Source organism: Bombina bombina, chromosome 1 (assembly GCF_027579735.1).
Source record: "Bombina bombina isolate aBomBom1 chromosome 1, aBomBom1.pri, whole genome shotgun sequence".
Lineage (NCBI taxonomy): Eukaryota > Metazoa > Chordata > Amphibia > Anura > Bombinatoridae > Bombina > Bombina bombina.
This window is the reverse complement of record NC_069499.1, coordinates 653,783,776-653,803,483: the sequence shown is the minus strand read 5'-3', so window position 1 is coordinate 653,803,483 and position 19,708 is coordinate 653,783,776. Positions and strand designations below refer to the sequence as shown.

At 42.5% G+C, this 19,708-nt stretch overlaps 1 protein-coding gene across 1 annotated transcript in view; it reads right to left on the bottom strand.

The window, feature by feature from the left end:
- Positions 1-19,708, bottom strand: part of STAG2 (stromal antigen 2) — an 848,979-nt gene that overhangs the window by 328,355 nt on the left and 500,916 nt on the right. Inside the window, exon 20 of the mRNA XM_053699120.1 lies at positions 10,427-10,630. Coding sequence (XP_053555095.1) covers positions 10,427-10,630 — 204 coding nt within the window. The remainder of the gene's footprint in view (positions 1-10,426; positions 10,631-19,708) is intronic.

Here is a 19,708-nt window from a genome sequence, read left to right as displayed (position 1 = left end):
AGAGACTGTGCAACATACTAAACATCTTATCCTCAACAGGGTTCACCAAAGCAGGGTCCCCAGAGGTAGCCATCTGATAGATATTGTGAACTGCATAGAGGGGTATGTAGTCCCCAACACACACAACTGTTCTCTTGAAAATTTTGTTTAGGGCATCTTACCACCTTCCAGACCAATCTTGCCATGTATTGAGTCTGCAATGTAAATTCAGAGACAGGTTATACTTCCTATTTATTAAATAAACTGCCATAAAAGAGGGTCCATTCTTCCTTAAGAGCCTGTAAGATAGTGTGAAACACAACGCATTACCAGACAGGAAAGAAGATATGCTGGAAAAAGGCACGAGAAACCCAGTGTCAACCAGTATTAAAACTGTTTTTTTACCCAGTATTAAAAAGTTTAAAGTCCTAGAAGGAGAAATAGGCTTGATAAAAGGTTTCATTCGAACCAGGGCCTGATCAAAACTAAGGAATAAAAGTAAAGAGCATATCTGTTCTGTCAGGTAACTGGCAGATAAATCCTTATTTAAACCATCCTGTAAAAACTGAAGAATAAGAAGGATTCTAAAAGAATGTCAGAAAATGTATGATCTATACATCATTGTAAGTTTTCCAAACTTTTAAAGTTTTCTGAGAAACCTTTATGTCTTAGGACTAAGCGTTCAATTTCCATGCCATGAAGCTTTAAAGACTAAAGATCCGGAGGGAAGAAAAGAAAGTACATAGAGGCAAAAAGTTTGACTGCAGAAGAAGAGGTTAAGGTGACTAACTGGATATTTCAACCAGATCTGTATGCCAAATCCTTCAATGCCACACTAGGGCAATTAGGATTACAAATTACTTTCTCCAACATAGGTGTGTCCGGTCCACGGCGTCATCCTTACTTGTGGGATATTCTCCTCCCCAACAGGAAATGGCAAAGAGCCCAGCAAAGCTGGTCACATGATCCCTCCTAGGCTCCGCCTACCCCAGTCATTCTCTTTGCCGTTGTACAGGCAACATCTCCACGGAGATGGCTTAGAGTTTTTTAGTGTTTAACTGTAGTTTTTATTATTCAATCAAGAGTTTGTTATTTTGAAATAGTGCTGGTATGTACTATTTACTCAGAAACAGAAAAGAGATGAAGATTTCTGTTTGTATGAGGAAAATGATTTTAGCAACCGTAACTAAAATCCATGGCTGTTCCACACAGGACTGTTGAGAGCTACTAACTTCAGTTGGGGGAACAGTATGCAGTCTCTTGCTGCTTGAGGTATGACACATTCTAACAAGACGATGTAATGCTGGAAGCTGTCATTTTCCCTATGGGATCCGGTAAGCCATGTTTATTACGATCATAAATAAGGGCTTCACAAGGGCTTATTAAGACTGTAGACTTTTCTGGGCTAAATCGATTCATTATTAACACATATTTAGCCTTGAGGAATCATTTTATCTGGGTATTTTGATATAAGAATATCGGCAGGCACTGTATTAGACACCTTATTCCTTAGGGACTTTCCCAAAGCATAAGCAGAGCCTCATTTTCGCGCCGGTGTGGCGCACTTGTTTTTGAGAGGCATGGCATGCAGTCGCATGTGTGAGGAGCTCTGATACTTAGAAAAGACTTTCTGAAGGCGTCATTTGGTATCGTATTCCCCTTTGGGCTTGGTTGGGTCTCAGCAAAGCAGATACCAGGGACTGTAAAGGGGTTAAAGTTTAAAACGGCTCCGGTTCCGTTATTTTAAGGGTTAAAGCTTCCAAATTTGGTGTGCAATACTTTTAAGGCTTTAAGACACTGTGGTGAAAATTTGGTGAATTTTGTACAATTCCTTCATGTTTTTTCGCAATTGCAGTAATAAAGTGTGTTCAGTTTAAAATTTAAAGTGACAGTAACGGTTTTATTTTAAAACGTTTTTGTACTTTGTTATCAAGTTTATGCCTGTTTAACATGTCTGAACTACCAGATAGACTGTGTTCTGAATGTGGGGAAGCCAGAATTCCTATTCATTTAAATAAATGTGATTTATGTGATAATGACAATGATGCCCAAGATGATTCCTCAAGTGAGGGGAGTAAGCATGGTACTGCATCATTCCCTCCTTCGTCTACACGAGTCTTGCCCACTCAGGAGGCCCCTAGTACATCTAGCGCGCCAATACTCCTTACTATGCAACAATTAACGGCTGTAATGGATAATTCTGTCAAAAACATTTTAGCCCAAATGAACACTTGTCAGCGTAAGCGCGGCTGCTCTGTTTTAGATACTGAAGAGCATGGCAACGCTGATACTAATATCTCTGAAGGGCCCCTAACCCAGTCTGATGGGGCCAGGGAGGTTTTGTCTGAGGGAGAAATTACTGATTCAGGGAACATTTCTCAACAGGCTGAACCTGATGTGATTGCATTTAAATTTAAGTTGGAACATCTCCGCATTCTGCTTAAGGAGGTATTATCCACTCTGGATGATTGTGACAAGTTGGTCATCCCAGAGAAGCTATGTAAAATGGACAAGTTCCTAGAGGTGCCGGGGCTCCCAGAAGCTTTTCCTATACCCAAGCGGGTGGCGGACATTGTTAATAAAGAATGGGAAAGGCCCGGTATTCCTTTCGTCCCTCCCCCCATATTTAAAAAATTGTTTCCTTTGGTCGACCCCAGAAAGGACTTATGGCAGACAGTCCCCAAGGTCGAGGGAGCGGTTTCCACTTTAAACAAACGCACCACTATACCCATAGAGGATAGTTGTGCTTTCAAAGATCCTATGGATAAAAAATTAGAAGGTTTGCTTAAAAAGATGTTTGTTCAGCAGGGTTACCTTCTACAACCAATTGCATGCATTGTCCCTGTCGCTACAGCCGCATGTTTCTGGTTCGATGAGCTGATAAAGGCGGTCGATAGTGATTCTCCTCCTTATGAGGAGATTATGGACAGAATCAATGCTCTCAAATTGGCTAATTCTTTCACCCTAGACGCCACTTTGCAATTGGCTAGGTTAGCGGTTAAGAATTCTGGGTTTGCTATTGTGGCGCGCAGAGCGCTTTGGTTGAAATCTTGGTCGGCTGATGCGTCTTCCAAGAACAAGCTACTTAACATTCCTTTCAAGGGGAAAACGCTGTTTGGCCCTGACTTGAAAGAGATTATATCTGATATCACTGGGGGTAAGGGACACGCCCTTCCTCAGGATCGGCCTTTCAAGGCAAAAAATAAACCTAATTTTCGTCCCTTTCGTAGAAACGGACCAGCCCGAGGTGCTACGTCCTCTAAGCAAGAGGGTAATACTTCTCAAGCCAAGCCAGCTTGGAGACCAATGCAAGGCTGGAACAAGGGAAAGCAGGCCAAGAAACCTGCCACTGCTACCAAGACTGCATGAAATGTTGGCCCCCGATCCGGGACCGGATCTGGTGGGGGGCAGACTCTCTCTCTTCGCTCAGGCTTGGGCAAGAGATGTTCTGGATCCTTGGGCGCTAGAAATAGTCTCCCAAGGTTATCTTCTGGAATTCAAGGGACTTCCCCCAAGGGGGAGGTTCCACAGGTCTCAGTTGTCTTCAGACCACATAAAAAGACAGGCATTCTTACATTGTGTAGAAGACCCGTTAAAAATGGAAGTGATTCATCCTGTTCCATTAAGAGAACAAGGGATGGGGTTCTACTCCAATCTGTTCATAGTCCCCAAAAAAGAGGGAACGTTCAGACCAATCTTAGATCTCAAGATCTTAAACAAGTTTCTCAAGGTTCCATCGTTCAAGATGGAAACCATTCGAACTATTCTTCCTTCCATCCAGGAAGGTCAATTCATGACCACGGTGGATTTAAAGGATGCGTATCTACATATTCCTATCCACAAGGAACATCATCGGTTCCTAAGGTTCGCATTCCTGGACAAGCATTACCAGTTCGTGGCGCTTCCTTTCGGATTAGCCACTGCTCCAAGGATTTTCACAAAGGTACTAGGGTCCCTTCTAGCTGTGCTAAGACCAAGGGGCATTGCTGTAGTACCTTACTTGGACGACATTCTGATTCAAGCGTCGTCCCTTCCTCAAGCAAAGGCTCACACGGACATCGTCCTGGCCTTTCTCAGATCTCACGGATGGAAAGTGAACGTGGAAAAGAGTTCTCTATCTCCGTCAACAAGGGTTCCCTTCTTGGGAACAATAATAGACTCCTTAGAAATGAGGATATTTCTGACAGAGGCCAGAAAAACAAAGCTTCTAGACTCTTGTCGGATACTTCATTCCGTTCCTCTTCCTTCCATAGCTCAGTGCATGGAAGTGATCGGGTTGATGGTAGCGGCTATGGACATAGTTCCTTTTGCGCGCATTCATCTAAGACCATTACAACTGTGCATGCTCAGTCAGTGGAATGGGGATTATACAGACTTGTCTCCGAAGATACAAGTAAATCAGAGGACCAGAGACTCACTCCGTTGGTGGCTGTCCCTGGACAACCTGTCACGAGGGATGACATTCCGCAGACCAGAGTGGGTCATTGTCACGACCGACGCCAGTCTGATGGGCTGGGGCGCGGTCTGGGGATCCCTGAAAGCTCAGGGTCTTTGGTCTCGGGAAGAATCTCTTCTACCGATAAATATTCTGGAACTGAGAGCGATATTCAATGCTCTCAAGGCTTGGCCTCAGCTAGCGAGGGCCAAGTTCATACGGTTTCAATCAGACAACATGACAACTGTTGCGTACATCAACCATCAGGGGGGAACAAGGAGTTCCCTAGCGATGGAAGAAGTGACCAAAATCATTCTATGGGCGGAGTCTCACTCCTGCCACCTGTCCGCTATCCACATCCCAGGAGTGGAAAATTGGGAAGCGGATTTTCTGAGTCGTCAGACATTGCATCCGGGGGAGTGGGAACTCCATCCGGAAATCTTTGCCCAAGTCACTCAGCTGTGGGGCATTCCAGACATGGATCTGATGGCCTCTCGTCAGAACTTCAAAGTTCCTTGCTACGGGTCCAGATCCAGGGATCCCAAGGCGGCTCTAGTGGATGCACTAGTAGCACCTTGGACCTTCAAACTAGCTTATGTGTTCCCGCCGTTCCCTCTCATCCCCAGGCTGGTAGCCAGGATCAATCAGGAGAGGGCGTCGGTGATCTTGATAGCTCCTGCGTGGCCACGCAGGACTTGGTATGCAGATCTGGTGAATATGTCATCGGCTCCACCTTGGAAGCTACCTTTGAGACGAGACCTTCTTGTTCAGGGTCCGTTCGAACATCCGAACCTGGTTTCACTCCAGCTGACTGCTTGGAGATTGAACGCTTGATCTTATCGAAGCGAGGGTTCTCAGATTCTGTTATCGATACTCTTGTTCAGGCCAGAAAGCCTGTAACTAGAAAGATTTACCACAAAATTTGGAAAAAATATATCTGTTGGTGTGAATCTAAAGGATTCCCTTGGGACAAGGTTAAGATTCCTAAGATTCTATCCTTCCTTCAAGAAGGATTGGAAAAAGGATTATCTGCAAGTTCCCTGAAGGGACAGATTTCTGCCTTGTCTGTGTTACTTCACAAAAAGCTGGCAGCTGTGCCAGATGTTCAAGCCTTTGTTCAGGCTCTGGTTAGAATTAAGCCTGTTTACAAACCTTTGACTCCTCCTTGGAGTCTCAATTTAGTTCTTTCAGTTCTTCAGGGGGTTCCGTTTGAACCCTTACATTCCGTTGATATTAAGTTATTATCTTGGAAAGTTTTGTTTTTAGTTGCAATCTCTTCTGCTAGAAGAGTTTCAGAATTATCTGCTCTGCAGTGTTCTCCTCCTTATCTGGTGTTCCATGCAGATAAGGTGGTTTTACGTACTAAACCTGGTTTTCTTCCAAAAGTTGTTTCTAACAAAAACATTAACCAGGAGATTATCGTACCTTCTCTGTGTCCGAAACCAGTTTCAAAGAAGGAACGTTTGTTGCACAATTTGGATGTTGTTCGCGCTCTAAAATTCTATTTAGATGCTACAAAGGATTTTAGACAAACATCTTCCTTGTTTGTTGTTTATTCTGGTAAAAGGAGAGGTCAAAAAGCAACTTCTACCTCTCTCTCTTTTTGGATTAAAAGCATCATCAGATTGGCTTACGAGACTGCCGGACGGCAGCCTCCCGAAAGAATCACAGCTCATTCCACTAGGGCTGTGGCTTCCACATGGGCCTTCAAGAACGAGGCTTCTGTTGATCAGATATGTAGGGCAGCGACTTGGTCTTCACTGCACACTTTTACCAAATTTTACAAGTTTGATACTTTTGCTTCTTCTGAGGCTATTTTTGGGAGAAAGGTTTTGCAAGCCGTGGTGCCTTCCATTTAGGTGACCTGATTTGCTCCCTCCCTTCATCCGTGTCCTAAAGCTTTGGTATTGGTTCCCACAAGTAAGGATGACGCCGTGGACCGGACACACCTATGTTGGAGAAAACAGAATTTATGTTTACCTGATAAATTACTTTCTCCAACGGTGTGTCCGGTCCACGGCCCGCCCTGGTTTTTTTAATCAGGTCTGATAATTTATTTTCTTTAACTACAGTCACCACGGTACCATATGGTTTCTCCTATGCAAATATTCCTCCTTAACGTCGGTCGAATGACTGGGGTAGGCGGAGCCTAGGAGGGATCATGTGACCAGCTTTGCTGGGCTCTTTGCCATTTCCTGTTGGGGAGGAGAATATCCCACAAGAAAGGATGACGCCGTGGACCGGACACACCGTTGGAGAAAGTAATTTATCAGGTAAACATAAATTCTGTTTTTCTAGTCCTATTTTAAAAAAACACTCTGGAAAAAAAAGAACCAGAGTAGAAAAGAGTAAGTTGAAATGACCAAGGAACTACTAGAGCATCCACTACATTTACTTAAAGATCCCTGGACTTTGCAAAGTACCTGATAAGTTTTATGTTCAAACGAGAGATCCTCAGATCGATTTCTGTTAGGCCCCAAAGATCCACAATCAGATCCTTTGTTAAGATTTGAGGAGCAGTGGCAAGGCCGAAGGGAAGGGCTACAAATTGAACGTGTGTCTAGAAAGGCAAAACGCAGGAATTGATATTTCATGTGAATAGGAACATCAAGGTATGCGTCCTCCAGGTCTATGGTAGTCATAAATTGACCCTCCTGAACTAAAGTAAGAATAGAACGTATAGTCTCCATTTTGAAGGATGAAACCTTGAGATCCAAAATGGGTTGAAAAGTTCCCTCTTTCTTGGGAACCACAGAATAGAATTCTTGACCCTGTTCTGCCTGAGGAACTGGACCAATCACTCCCAAAGAAGCTAAATCCATTACGCAACGAAAGCCTCTCTCTTTACCTGGTTTACAGATAACCTTGAAAGGAGAAATCTGCCCCTGGGGGGACAAGATTTGAATCTTATCCTGTATCCCTGAGAGTCTACATCCACTGCCCAAGGATCTGGGACATCGCGGATCCAAGCCTGCTGAAAGAAAACCTGACCCCTACTTGAGCCAAAATGGGATCGGGGGGCAGCCCCTTTATGCTGACTTAGACCCAGAGGAAGATTTCTTGGATTGTTTCCCCTTATTCCATGGTTGACTAGACCTCCATGAGGTCTTGGATTGCTCCGACTTGGAAGAAAAAGAGGATGACTTTTGTTCCTTGAAGTTGCGAAAGGAAGGAAAATTCGAATTCTGGCGACCCTTAGGTCTACCCTTTTTGTCCGGAGGTAGAAAGGCTCCATTTACAACAGTAACTGTGGAAATGATTTCAGCCAGACCAGGACCAAATAAAGTCTTGCCCTTAAAGGGCAAAGACAGAGACATTTGGACTTGAATGTTACATCCGCAGATCAAGACTTTAGCAACAGAGCTCTGCGAGCTACATAAGCAAAGCTTGCAACTTGCATGCTGGCATCACAGATAAAGGTATTATTCAGCTTTGATCCTATCCTGGATCTCCTCTATGGTAATCCTCCGAAATTAGGTCGGACAAGGAGTCGCACCAATAAGAGGTTGCACCGGCAACTGTCGCAATACTAACTGGTTTTTATTACAGACCCTGATGAAGAACATTTGTCTAAAGTAAGCTTCCAGTTAATTATCCATAGTGTCCTTAAAGGAGGAACTATCATCAAGGGGAATAGTGATACTCCTGGATAGAGTGGATTTAGCGCACTCTACCTTAGGCACAGTGCGTCAAAGGTCACGCGCAGAGTCAGCAACAGGAAACATCTTTTTAAAAACAGGGGAGGGTAAAAAAAGGAACACCCGGCTTATCCCATTCCTGAGCTATAATGTCAGACATGCGATTTGGAATAGGGAATACCTCCACAAATGTAGGTTTGACATCAAAAACTCTGTTAAGTTTATTAGCCTTCTTAGGAGTCTCAGCGAAAGTAGTGTTGGAGTCCTCCAAAGTAGCTATAACCTCTTTCAAGAATAAACAGAGGTGTTCAAGCTAAAATCTAAAACAAGGCTGCAGAAACTGCAGAAGTTAGTTGCGCAGCAAAATCTCCTGGTAAATATACACCCCCAGGAACTGGTTGAGAGGAAGCGCAGGGCACTGTTTGTGAAACTGCTAAAGCTTGGGACGTTTGAGGGGAAAGCTGAGGCATAGTACGTACAACATTATCCTGAGGGATAGAAGGCTCTAAGAGGGTATCTTTATCCTGAGACAAAAGTATCTTATTTAAACATGTGGAGCAAAACTGCACAGGAGAAATAATCTGAGCCTCCAAACAAAATAAACACTTGTCAAAGGACAAGGCTAAATGAGTATCAGGATCCATAATGTTGAAAATTGGTTCCCAAAAGTAAATATCTTAGATCCAAACAGAAAGATATCAAATATAATGTATATATTCTCAAACCCAATAAAGTTTAAAACAGACTAAAAATGTTTTTACTAGATTTGTACTAACATCCAAATTTAATGGCACCGCTAGCTATACCTCAGCCTTGCTGAGGACTTAACACTCCAGTGTCTGGATTGAATAACCCACTAACGACTGATATAGCAGTAGACTCTGCTAAGGATTCGCACAAGACTTGATTGTCACAGTCTCCGGATCAGTTGACGAACACACATATACGCTACGCTGATCAAGCAGGTTGAAAATGAAAGCCGAATGCAGAAGAGTTGAGGGCGGTCATGTGACCGACACAGATTTTTTTTTTATCTGTGCCACAGTCACAAAGCATGGCAGTTACGCTGCAGAATTAAAACGGTCGATCACATACGATGTATGCATAACGTATAGTCCATATTTTAAGTGCACAAAACATACCCCATATAAAGGATGATAAAAGGGCAAATAACAAATAGCCCTATGGAAATACCACTCTCAGTGCCAGCCTCATTAAAATCAGTAACAGAAACTACTTTAAACCCCTTAGCAAACATAGAGCCCTGACAGAGCTACCCTTAAAGGGACACTGAACCCAATTTTTTTCTTTCGTGATTCAGATAGAGCGTGCAATTTTAAGCAACTTTCTAATTTACTCCTATCATCACATTTTCTTCATTCTCTTTGTATCTTTATTGAAATGCAAGAATGTAAGTTTAGATGCCTGCCCATTTTTGGTGAACACACAGTGTTGTTCTTGCTGATTGGTGGATAAATTCACCCACCAATAAACAAGTGCTTTCCATTGTCCTAAACCAAAAAAATAGATTAAATTCTTTCTTTTTCAAATAAAGAAAGCAAGAGAACAAAGAAAAATTGATAATAGGAGTAAATTAGAAAGTTGCTTAAATTTGCATGCTCTACCTGAATCATGAAAGAAAAAATTTGGGAACAGTGTCCCTTTAAGTATATCTCCACATAAGAGATAATTCTGTCCCATAATAAGTCTACTGAGGATTAACCCCTATAGTGCTGAAACCTTCTCACCTAGAAGGGGAAGAACTTACCTGTGGATCCAGTTGCAGAGCACGAAAGAGCTACTTATGTATGACAGATTCAACCGACCTCTGACAGGGACCTGTAGAAAAACAGAGTAACCAACCCTGGTTTTCTATAGAGGGTAGCATAAATGTTAGACGTAAGCAAGGACTACCTCGCCGACTTTTATACCGGATTTTTAGATCAGTATCTGTGCATATTATTATTTATAGTAGTGACTATTACATGAAGTTAAATGAAAATTGGTGTATACTGTCCCTTTAATTGTAAGACACTCAACATGTTTTATAGTGACTTTGGCCATAGAAGTGGTCACACAACCACCTGCCCAAAGAGACATAGGTAAAGGTCACACAGCCATCAACTGATGCTAATGAGAAAATCAGTAGTGGCAATCACACTGACTACTGCTGGTGATGACTGGCTTATCAAGCAAATTAGAGCATTTCATTTTTTTTTTCACTAGAATGGCTTTTAAAGTATAAACATAAAAAATATATTTTAAGCTTTCTAAAATCATAAATACCTTGATAGGGCATATGAAGATTCACTATTTAAACATAGTAACAAAACTGAAATAAAAGAGAACATTAGAAAATAAAGAAAAGTCATACCTCTTGCAAAAAGTCTTCAAGCAGGCGATTGAACTTATCTGCCAATTCATCGATTAACTGACTCTTTGCAATATCCACTCTGTTAAAAATTGTGAACTCCTCATTGCAGAGAGCATGGTATGTTTTAGAACAGGCTTCCAAAACATCTGTGTCAGTGTGTTTTTCTACAATATTACGAATCTGGCGTAACAATGCCTCCAAGTGCTGTATTTAAAATTAAAAAAAAAACACACACACACAAAAAAAAAAAACATTAACATAGGTCACACTTCTTCCATTTTTACAACCAAACACCTTATAAAGTGTGTAAGAATGTGTGCTTTTGTGTGTGTGAGTATATATATTTTACTTTTTAATTTTGAAGTTGCGTGAGGTCATTAGGTCAGTATGGACTTTATTTACAAGTGGATCTACAAAAATTTTATGAATGGGTAGGTAAATGGAAAATTAGATTTTAAAAACAAAATTTATGCTAACCTGATAAATTTATTTCTTTCCGGATACGGTGGTGAGTCCACGGAATCATTAATTACTGTTGGGAATATCAATCCTGGTCAGCAGGAGGTGGCAAATAGCGCCACAGCAAAGCTGTTATATGTCACTTCCCTTCCCACAATCCCCAGTCATTCGACCGAAGGAAAATGGAGAAAAAGGAAATAACACAAGGTGTAGAGGTGCATAAAGTTACAGTTAAAAATAACTGTCTTAAAATAAATGGCGGGCCACGGACTCAACGTATCCAGAAATAAATGTATCAGGTAAGCATAAATTTTGTTTTCTTTCCTAAGATACAGTGAGTCCACAGAATCATCAATTACTGTTAGGAACCAATATCCAAGCTAGAGGACACCGATAAGGGAGGGACAAGACAGGTAACCTAAAAAGAAGGTACCACTGCTTGAGGAACCTTTCTCCCAAAATAACCTCAGCCGAGGCAAAATAATCCAATTTGTAAAATTTGGACAGGGTATGCAGAGAAGACCAAATTGCACCCTTGCAAATCCGTTCCACAGAAGCTTCATTTTTGAAAATCGAAGAAGAAGAGACAGTCCTAGTCCAAAACTTCACCTCCTCCTTGCACCGAAGGCAAAGAGAATGACTGGGGATTGTGAAAAGGGAAGTGAGATATAACAGCTTTGCTGTGCTGCTCTTTGCCTCCTCCTGCTGGCCAGGAGTGATATTCCCAACAGAAATTGATGATTCCGTGGAATCACTATATCTTAGGAAAGATTTAATACTGGAAAATGCAAAGTTCTACATTTTGGAAGTAAAAATAAGCAAGCAAATCTATTATTTAAATGTAACTAGACTTAGCAAAACAGAGGAGGAAAGAGATTTGGGAGTATTAATAGATAACAAGCTAAAGATGGGCAAAGAATGCAGGGCAGCGGCTTCTAAGGCCAATAAGATATTAGCATGTATTTAAAGAGGCATTGATGCAAGGGATGAAAGCATAATTCTGTCACTAAATAAATCCCTGGTAAGACCTCACCTAGAGTATGTAGTGCAGTTCTGGGACCAATATCAAAAAAAGACATTGCAGACTTAGAAAAAGTTCAGAAGGGCACAAAAACAAAATTTATGCATACCTGATAAATTTGATTCTCTTGTGGTGTATCTAGTCCACGGGTTCATCCATTACTTGTGGGATATTCTCCTTCCCAACAGGAAGCTGCAAGAGGATCACCCACAGCAGAGCTGTCTATATAGCTCCTCCCCTAACTGCCACCCCCAGTCATTCGACCGAAGACAAGCAAGAAAAAAGGAGAAACTATACGGTGCAGTGGTGACTGTAGTTTAAAAATAAAAAACACAGGCCTTAAAATGACAGGGCGGGCTGTGGACTGGATACACCACAAGAGAAATAAATTTATCAGGTAAGCATAAATTTTGTTTTCTCTTGTAAAGGTGTGTCCACGGCTTCATCCATTACTTGTGGGATACCAATACCAAAACTTTAGGATACGGATGAAGGGAGGGACAAGGCAGGCACTTAAACGGAAGGCACCACTGCCTGTAAGACCTTTCTCCCAAAAATAGCCTCAGATGAAGCAAAAGTATCAAATTTGTAGAATTTAGAAAACGTATGAAGCGAAGACCAAGTCGCCGCCTTACAAATCTGTTCAACAAAGGCCTCATTTTTAAAAGCCCATGTGGAAGCCAACGCTCTACTGGAATGAGCTGTAATTCTTTCAGGAGGCTGCTGGCCAGCAGTCTCATAAGCTAAGCGGATTAAGCTTCTCAAACAAAAAGAAAGAAGTTGCCGAAGCCCTTTGGCCTATCCTCTGTCCAGAGAAGACAACAAACAAAGCAAATGTTTGACGAAAATCCTTCGTAGCTTGTAAATAAAACTTTAAAGCACGAACGACATCAAGATTGTGTAATAGACGTTCCTTCTTAGAGGAAGGATTAGGACATAATGAAGGAACAACGATCTCCTGATTGATATTCTTATTAGATACCACTTTAGGAAGAAACCCAGGTTTGGTACGTAAAACTACCTTATCTGTATGGAAAATCAGATAAGGGGAATCACACTGTAAAGCAGATAACTCCGAAACTCTTCGAGCCGAGGAGATAGCTACTAAAAACAGAACTTTCCAAGATAAAAGTTTAATATCTATGGAATGCAAAGGTTCAAACGGAACCCCTTGAAGAACTAAATTTAAACTCCATGGCGGAGCAACAGGTTTAAACACAGGCTTGATTCTAACCAAAACCTGACAAAACGCCTGAACGTCTGGAACCTCAGCCAGACGTTTGTGCAAAAGAATAGACAGAGCAGAAAACTGTCCCTTTAAGGAACTAGCTGACAATCCCTTCTCCAATCCCTCTTGGAGAAAGGATAATATCCTAGGAATCCTGACTTTACTCCACGAGTAACCACACCAATGAAGATATTTACACCATATCTTATGATAGATTTTCCTGGTGACAGGCTTTTGAGCCTGAATTAAGGTATCAATGACCGACTCGGAAAAACCACGCTTTGATAGAATCAAGCGTTCAATCTCCAAGCAGTCAGACGCAGAGAAATTAGATTTGGATGTTTGAAGGGACCTTGAAATAGAAGGTCCTGCCTTAGCGGCAGAGTCCATGGTGGAAAGGATGACATGTCCACCAGATCTGCATACCAAGTCCTGCGTGGCCATGCAGGAGCTATCAAGATCACTGAAGCTCTCTCCTGCTTGATCTTGGCAATCAGACGAGGGAGCAGAGGAAACGGTGGAAACACATAAGCCAGGCTGAAGCACCAGGGCGCTGCTAGAGCATCTATCAGCGCTGCCTTGGGATCCCTGGACCTGGACCCGTAACAAGGAAGCTTGGCGTTCTGACGAGACGCCATGAGATCCAGTTCTGGTTTGCCCAATAGTTGAATCAACTGGGCAAATACCTCCGGATGGAGCTCCCACTCCCCCGGATGAACAGTCTGCCGACTTAGAAAATCCGCCTCCCAGTTCTCTACTCCTGGGATATGGATAGCTGAGAGATGGCAAGAGTGAACCTCTGCCCATAGAATTATCTTTGAAACCTCCAACATTGCCAGGGGGCTCCTTGTTCCCCCCTGATGGTTGATATAGGCTACAGTCGTGATGTTATCCGACTGAAATCTGATGAACCTGACCGCAGCGAGCTGAGGCCAAGCCTGAAGAGCATTGAATATCGCTCTTAGTTCCAGAATGTTTATCGGAAGGAGGGCCTCCTCCTGAGTCCACAAACCCTGAGCCTTCAGGGAGTTCCAGACTGCACCCCAGCCCAGAAGGCTGGCATCTGTCGTCACTATAGTACATTCTGGCCTGCGGAAACTCATTCGCTTGGACAGATGGACCCGAGATAGCCACCAGAGAAGAGAATCCCTGGTCCCTTGATCCAGATTTAGTAGAGGGGACAAATCTGTGCAATCCCCATTCCACTGATTGAGCATGCAAAGTTGCAGTGGTCTGAGATGTAGGTGAGCAAACGGAACTATGTCCATTGCCGCTACCATTAAGCCGATTACTTCCATACACTGAGCCACTGACAGAAAAGAAGTGGAATAAAGAGCACGGCAGGAAGTTAGAAGCTTTGACAACCTGACCTCTGTCAGAAAAATTTTAATTTCTACTGAATCTATCAGAGTTCCTAGGAAGGAAACTCTTGTGAGAGGGGAGAGAGAACTCTTTCCTTCATTCACCTTCCACCCGTGAGACCTCAGGAATGCCAGAACAATGTCCATATGGGACCTGGCGATATGAAAAGTCGACGCCTGTATCAGAATGTAATCTAGGTAAGGGGCCACTGCTATGCCCCGCGGCCTTAGAACCGCCAGAAGTGACCCTAGAACCGTTGTAAAGATTCTTGGTGCCGTGGCTAACCCAAAGGGAAGAGCCACAAACTGGTAATGCCTGTCTAGGAAGGCGAACCTGAGAAACTGATGATGATCTCTGTGTATCGGAATGTGTAGATAAGCATCCTTTAAGTCCACGGTAGTCATATATTGACCCTCCTGGATCATAGGTAGGATGGTTCGAATAGTCTCCATCTTGAAGGATGGGACCTCGAGAAATTTGTTTAGGATATTGAGATCCAAGATTCGTCTCAAAGTTCCCTCTTTTTTGGGAACTATAAACATATTTGAATAGAAGCCCTGCCCCTGTTCCTCCTTTGGAACTGGGTGGATCACTCCCATAACCAGTAGGTCTTGAACGCAACGTAAGAATGCCTCTCTCTTTATCTGGTTTGCAGATAATTGTGAGAGATGAAATCTCCCTTTGGAGATGAAGCTTTGAAATACAGAAGTTGCCCCGGGGAAACAATCTCCAGAGCCCAGGGATCCTGGACATCTCTTGCCCAAGCCTGGGCGAAGAGAGAAAGTCTGCCCCCCACTAGATCAAGTCCCGGGTCGGGGGCTACTCCTTCATGCTGTCTTAGAGGCAGCAGCAGGCTTTTTGGCCTGCATCCCCTTGTTCCAAGCCTGGTTAGGTCTCCAGACTGGCTTAGACTGGGCAAAATTTCCCTCTTGTTTAGCAGTAGAGGAAGTTGAAGCTGCGCCACTCTTGAAGTTTCGAAAGGAACAAAAATTAGTCTGTTTGGTCCTTAATTTGTTGGACCTATCCTGGGGAAGGGCATGGCCTTTTCCTCCAGTAATATCAGAAATGATCTCCTTCAGTCCAGGCCCGAATAGGGTCTGCCCTTTAAAGGGGATGTTGAGAAGTTTAGACTCTGAAGTAACGTCAGCTGACCAGGATTTAAGCCATAGCGCCCTACGCGCCTGAATGGCAAAACCTGAATTCTTAGCCGCTTGGTTAAATGAAAAACGGCGTTAGAAATAAATGAATTGGCTAACTTAAGAGCTTTAAGCCTGTCCAGGATATCATCCAACGGGGTCTCTACCTGTAGAGCCTCAAGAGACTCGAACCAGAAAGCTGCTGCAGCAGTGACTGGGGCAATGCATGCAAGAGGCTGGAGAATAAAACCTTGTTGTATAAAGATTTTCTAAAGGAAACCCTCTAATTTTTTATCCATTTGATCTAGGAAAGCACAACTGTCCTCGACAGGGATAGCTGTACGCTTGGCTAGAGTAGAGACTGCTCCCTCCACCTTAGGGACCATCTGCCACGAGTCCCGTGTTGCGGGATGTATAGGAAACATCTTTTTAAAAGCAGGAGGGGGAGAGAACGGTACACCTGGTCTATCCCATTCCTTAGTAATAATTTCTGAAAACCTCTTAGGGATTGGAAAAACGTCACTGTAAACAGACACTGCAAAGTATTTGTCCGTTTTACACAATTTCTCTGGAACTACAATGGTGTTACAGTCATCCAGAGTCGCTAAAACCTCCCTGAGCAACAAGAGGAGGTGTGCAAGCTTAAATTTAAACGCTGTCATTTCAGAGTCAGACTGAAGTAACGCCTTCCCTGAATCAGAAATGTCACCCACAGATAGAAGCTCTCCTGCTTCGGCTTCTGCACATTGTGAGGGTATATCAGACATAGCTACTAAAGCGTCAGAAAGCTCTGTATTTGTTCTAGTCCCAGTGCTGTCTCACTTTCCTTGTAACCCTGGCAGTTTGGACAATACCTCTGTGAGAGTATGATTCATAACTTCCGCCATGTCTTGTAAGGTAAACGCATTGGACGCGCTAGATGTACTTGGCGTCACTTGAGCGGGAGTTATAGGTTCTGACACATGGGGAGAGCTAGATGGCATAACCTCCCTTTTGTCAGTCACCTCTGGTGATACATCTTTAAAAGCCATAATATGGTCAATATAACTTATAGAAAGGTCAGTGCATTTGGTACACATTCTAAGAGGGGGTTCTACAATGGCTTCTAAACATAATGAACAAGGAGCTTCCTCTATGTCAGACATGTTTAACAGACTAGTAGAGAGACCAGCAAGCTTGGAAAACACTTTAATAAATGTGAAAAAAGCAATTATATAAAAACGGTACTGTGCCATTAAGAGAAAAAAATTACCACATAAACGGCAAAACAGTGATAAAAAGTAGTAAACTCTACGAAATTTTTACAGTGTGTATAAGGGACTAAAGCAGCATTGCACCCTCTTGCAAATGGATGATTAACCCCTTAGGCCAAAAAAGGATTAGAAAAACTTTAAAACCGTTAACAAATCAACTGCGCATTTAGAGCGCGAAAATAGGCCCCTCCCACCATGCACTCAATGTCAGAGGGCCTTAAAAAAGTACTCCTAGCCATGTGGAAAACTAGGCCCGAAAACATAATTTATGTAAGAACTTACCTGATAAATTCATTTCTTTCATATTAGCAAGAGTCCATGAGCTAGTGACGTATGGGATATACATTCCTACCAGGAGGGGCAAAGTTTCCCAAACCTCAAAATGCCTACAAATACACCCCTCACCACACCCACAAATCAGTTTAACGCATAGCCAAGAAGCGGCAAAAGTGCGAAAGCATAAAAAATAAGGAATTGGAATAGTTGTGCTTAATACAAAAAATCATAACCACTACAAAAAAGGGTGGGCCTCATGGACTCTTGCTAATATGAAAGAAATGAATTTATCAGGTAAGTTCTTACATAAATTATGTTTTCTTTCATGTAATTAGCAAGAGTCCATGAGCTAGTGACGTATGGGATAATGACTACCCAAGATGTGGATCTTCCACGCAAGAGTCACTAGAGAGGGAGGGATAAAATAAAGACAGCCAATTCCGCTGAAAATAATCCACACCCAAAATAAAGTTTAAATCTTATAATGAAAAAAACTGAAATTATAAGCAGAAGAATCAAACTGAAACAGCTGCCTGAAGTACTTTTCTACCAAAAACTGCTTCAGAAGAAGAAAACACATCAAAATGGTAGAATTTAGTAAAAGTATGCAAAGAAGACCAAGTTGCTGCTTTGCAAATCTGATCAACCGAAGCTTCATTCCTAAACGCCCAGGAAGTAGAAACTGACCTAGTAGAATGAGCTGTAATCCTTTGAGGCGGAGTTTTACCCGACTCAACATAAGCATGATGAATTAAAGATTTCAACCAAGATGACAAAGAAATGGCAGAGGCCTTCTGACCTTTCCTAGAACCGGAAAAGAAAACAAATAGACTAGAAGTCTTTCGGAAATTCTTAGTAGCTTCAACATAATATTTCAAAGCTCTACATCCAAAGAATGCAATGATCTCTCCTTAGAATTCTTAGGATTAGTTCATAATGAAGGAACCACAATTTCTCTGCTAATGTTGTTACAATTCAAAACCTTCACCAAAGAAGTTCGCAAAACCGCCTTATCCTGATGAAAAATCAGAAAAGGAGACTCACAAGAAAGAGCAGATAATTCAGAAACTCTTCTAGCAGAAGAGATGGCCAAAAGAAACAAAACTTTCCAAGAAAGTAATTTAATGTCCAATGAATGCATAGGTTCAAACCGAGGAGCTTGAAGAGCCCCCAGAACCAAATTCAAACTCCAAGGAGGAGAAATTGACTTAATAACAGGTTTTATACGAACCAAAGCTTGTACAAAACAATGAATATCAGGAAGATTAGCAATCTTTCTGTGAAAAAGAACAGAAAGAGCAGAGATTTGTCCTTTCAAGGAACTTGCAGACCAACCTTTATCCAAACCATCCTGAAGAAACTGTAAAATTCTCTGAATTCTAAAAGAATGCCAGGAAAAATGATGAGAAAGACACCAAGAAATATAAGTCTTCCAGACTCGATAATATATCTTCCTAGATACAGATTAACGAGCCTGTAACATTGTATTAATCACAGAGTCAGAGAAACCTCTTTGACTAAGAATCAAGTGTTCAATCTCCATACCTTTAAATTTAAGGATTTGAGATCCTGATGGTAAAAAGGACCTTGCGACAAAAGATGGTCTTAAAGGAAGAGTCCACGGTTGGCAAGAGGCCATCCGGACAAGATCCGCATACCAAAACCAGTGAAACCATGCTGGAGCCACCAGCAGAACAAACGAGCATTCCTTCAGAATCTTGGAGATTACTCTTCGAAGAAAAACTAGAGGCGGAAAGATATAAGCAGGATGATACTTCCAAGGAAGGGACAATGCATCCACTGCTTCCGCCTGAGGATCCCTGGATCTGGACAGATACCGGGGAAGTTTCTTGTTTAGATGAGAAGCCATCAGATCTATTTCTGGAAGTCCCCACATTTGAACAATCTGAAGAAATACCTCTGGGTGAAGAGACCATTCGCCCGGATGTAACGTTTGGCGACTGAGATAATCCGCTTCCCAATTGTCTATACAGGGGATATGAACCGCAGAAATTAGACAGGATTCCGCCCATACCAGTATTCAAGATACTTCTGTCATAGCCAGAGGACTGTGAGTCCCTCCTTGATGATTGATATATGCCACAGTTGTGACATTGTCTGTCTGAAAACAAATGAACGATTCTCTCTTTAGAAGAGGCCATGATTTAAGAGCTCTGAAAATTGCACGGAGTTCCAAAATATTGATTGGTAATCTCACCTCCTGAGATTCCCAAACCCCTTGTGCTGTCAGAGACCCCCAAACAGCTGCCAACCTGTCAGACTTGCATCTGTTGAAATTACAGTCCAGGTCGGAAGAACAAAAGAAGCCCCCTGAATTAAACGATGGTGATCTGTCCACCACGTCAGAGAGTGTCGTACAATCGGTTTTAAAGATATTAATTGAGATATCTTTGTTTAATCCCTGCACCACTGGTTCAGCATACAGAGCTGAAGAGGTCGCATGTGAAAACGAGCAAAGGGGATCGCGTCCGATGCAGCAGTCATAAGACCTAGAATTTCCATGCAAAAGGCTACCGAAGGGAATGA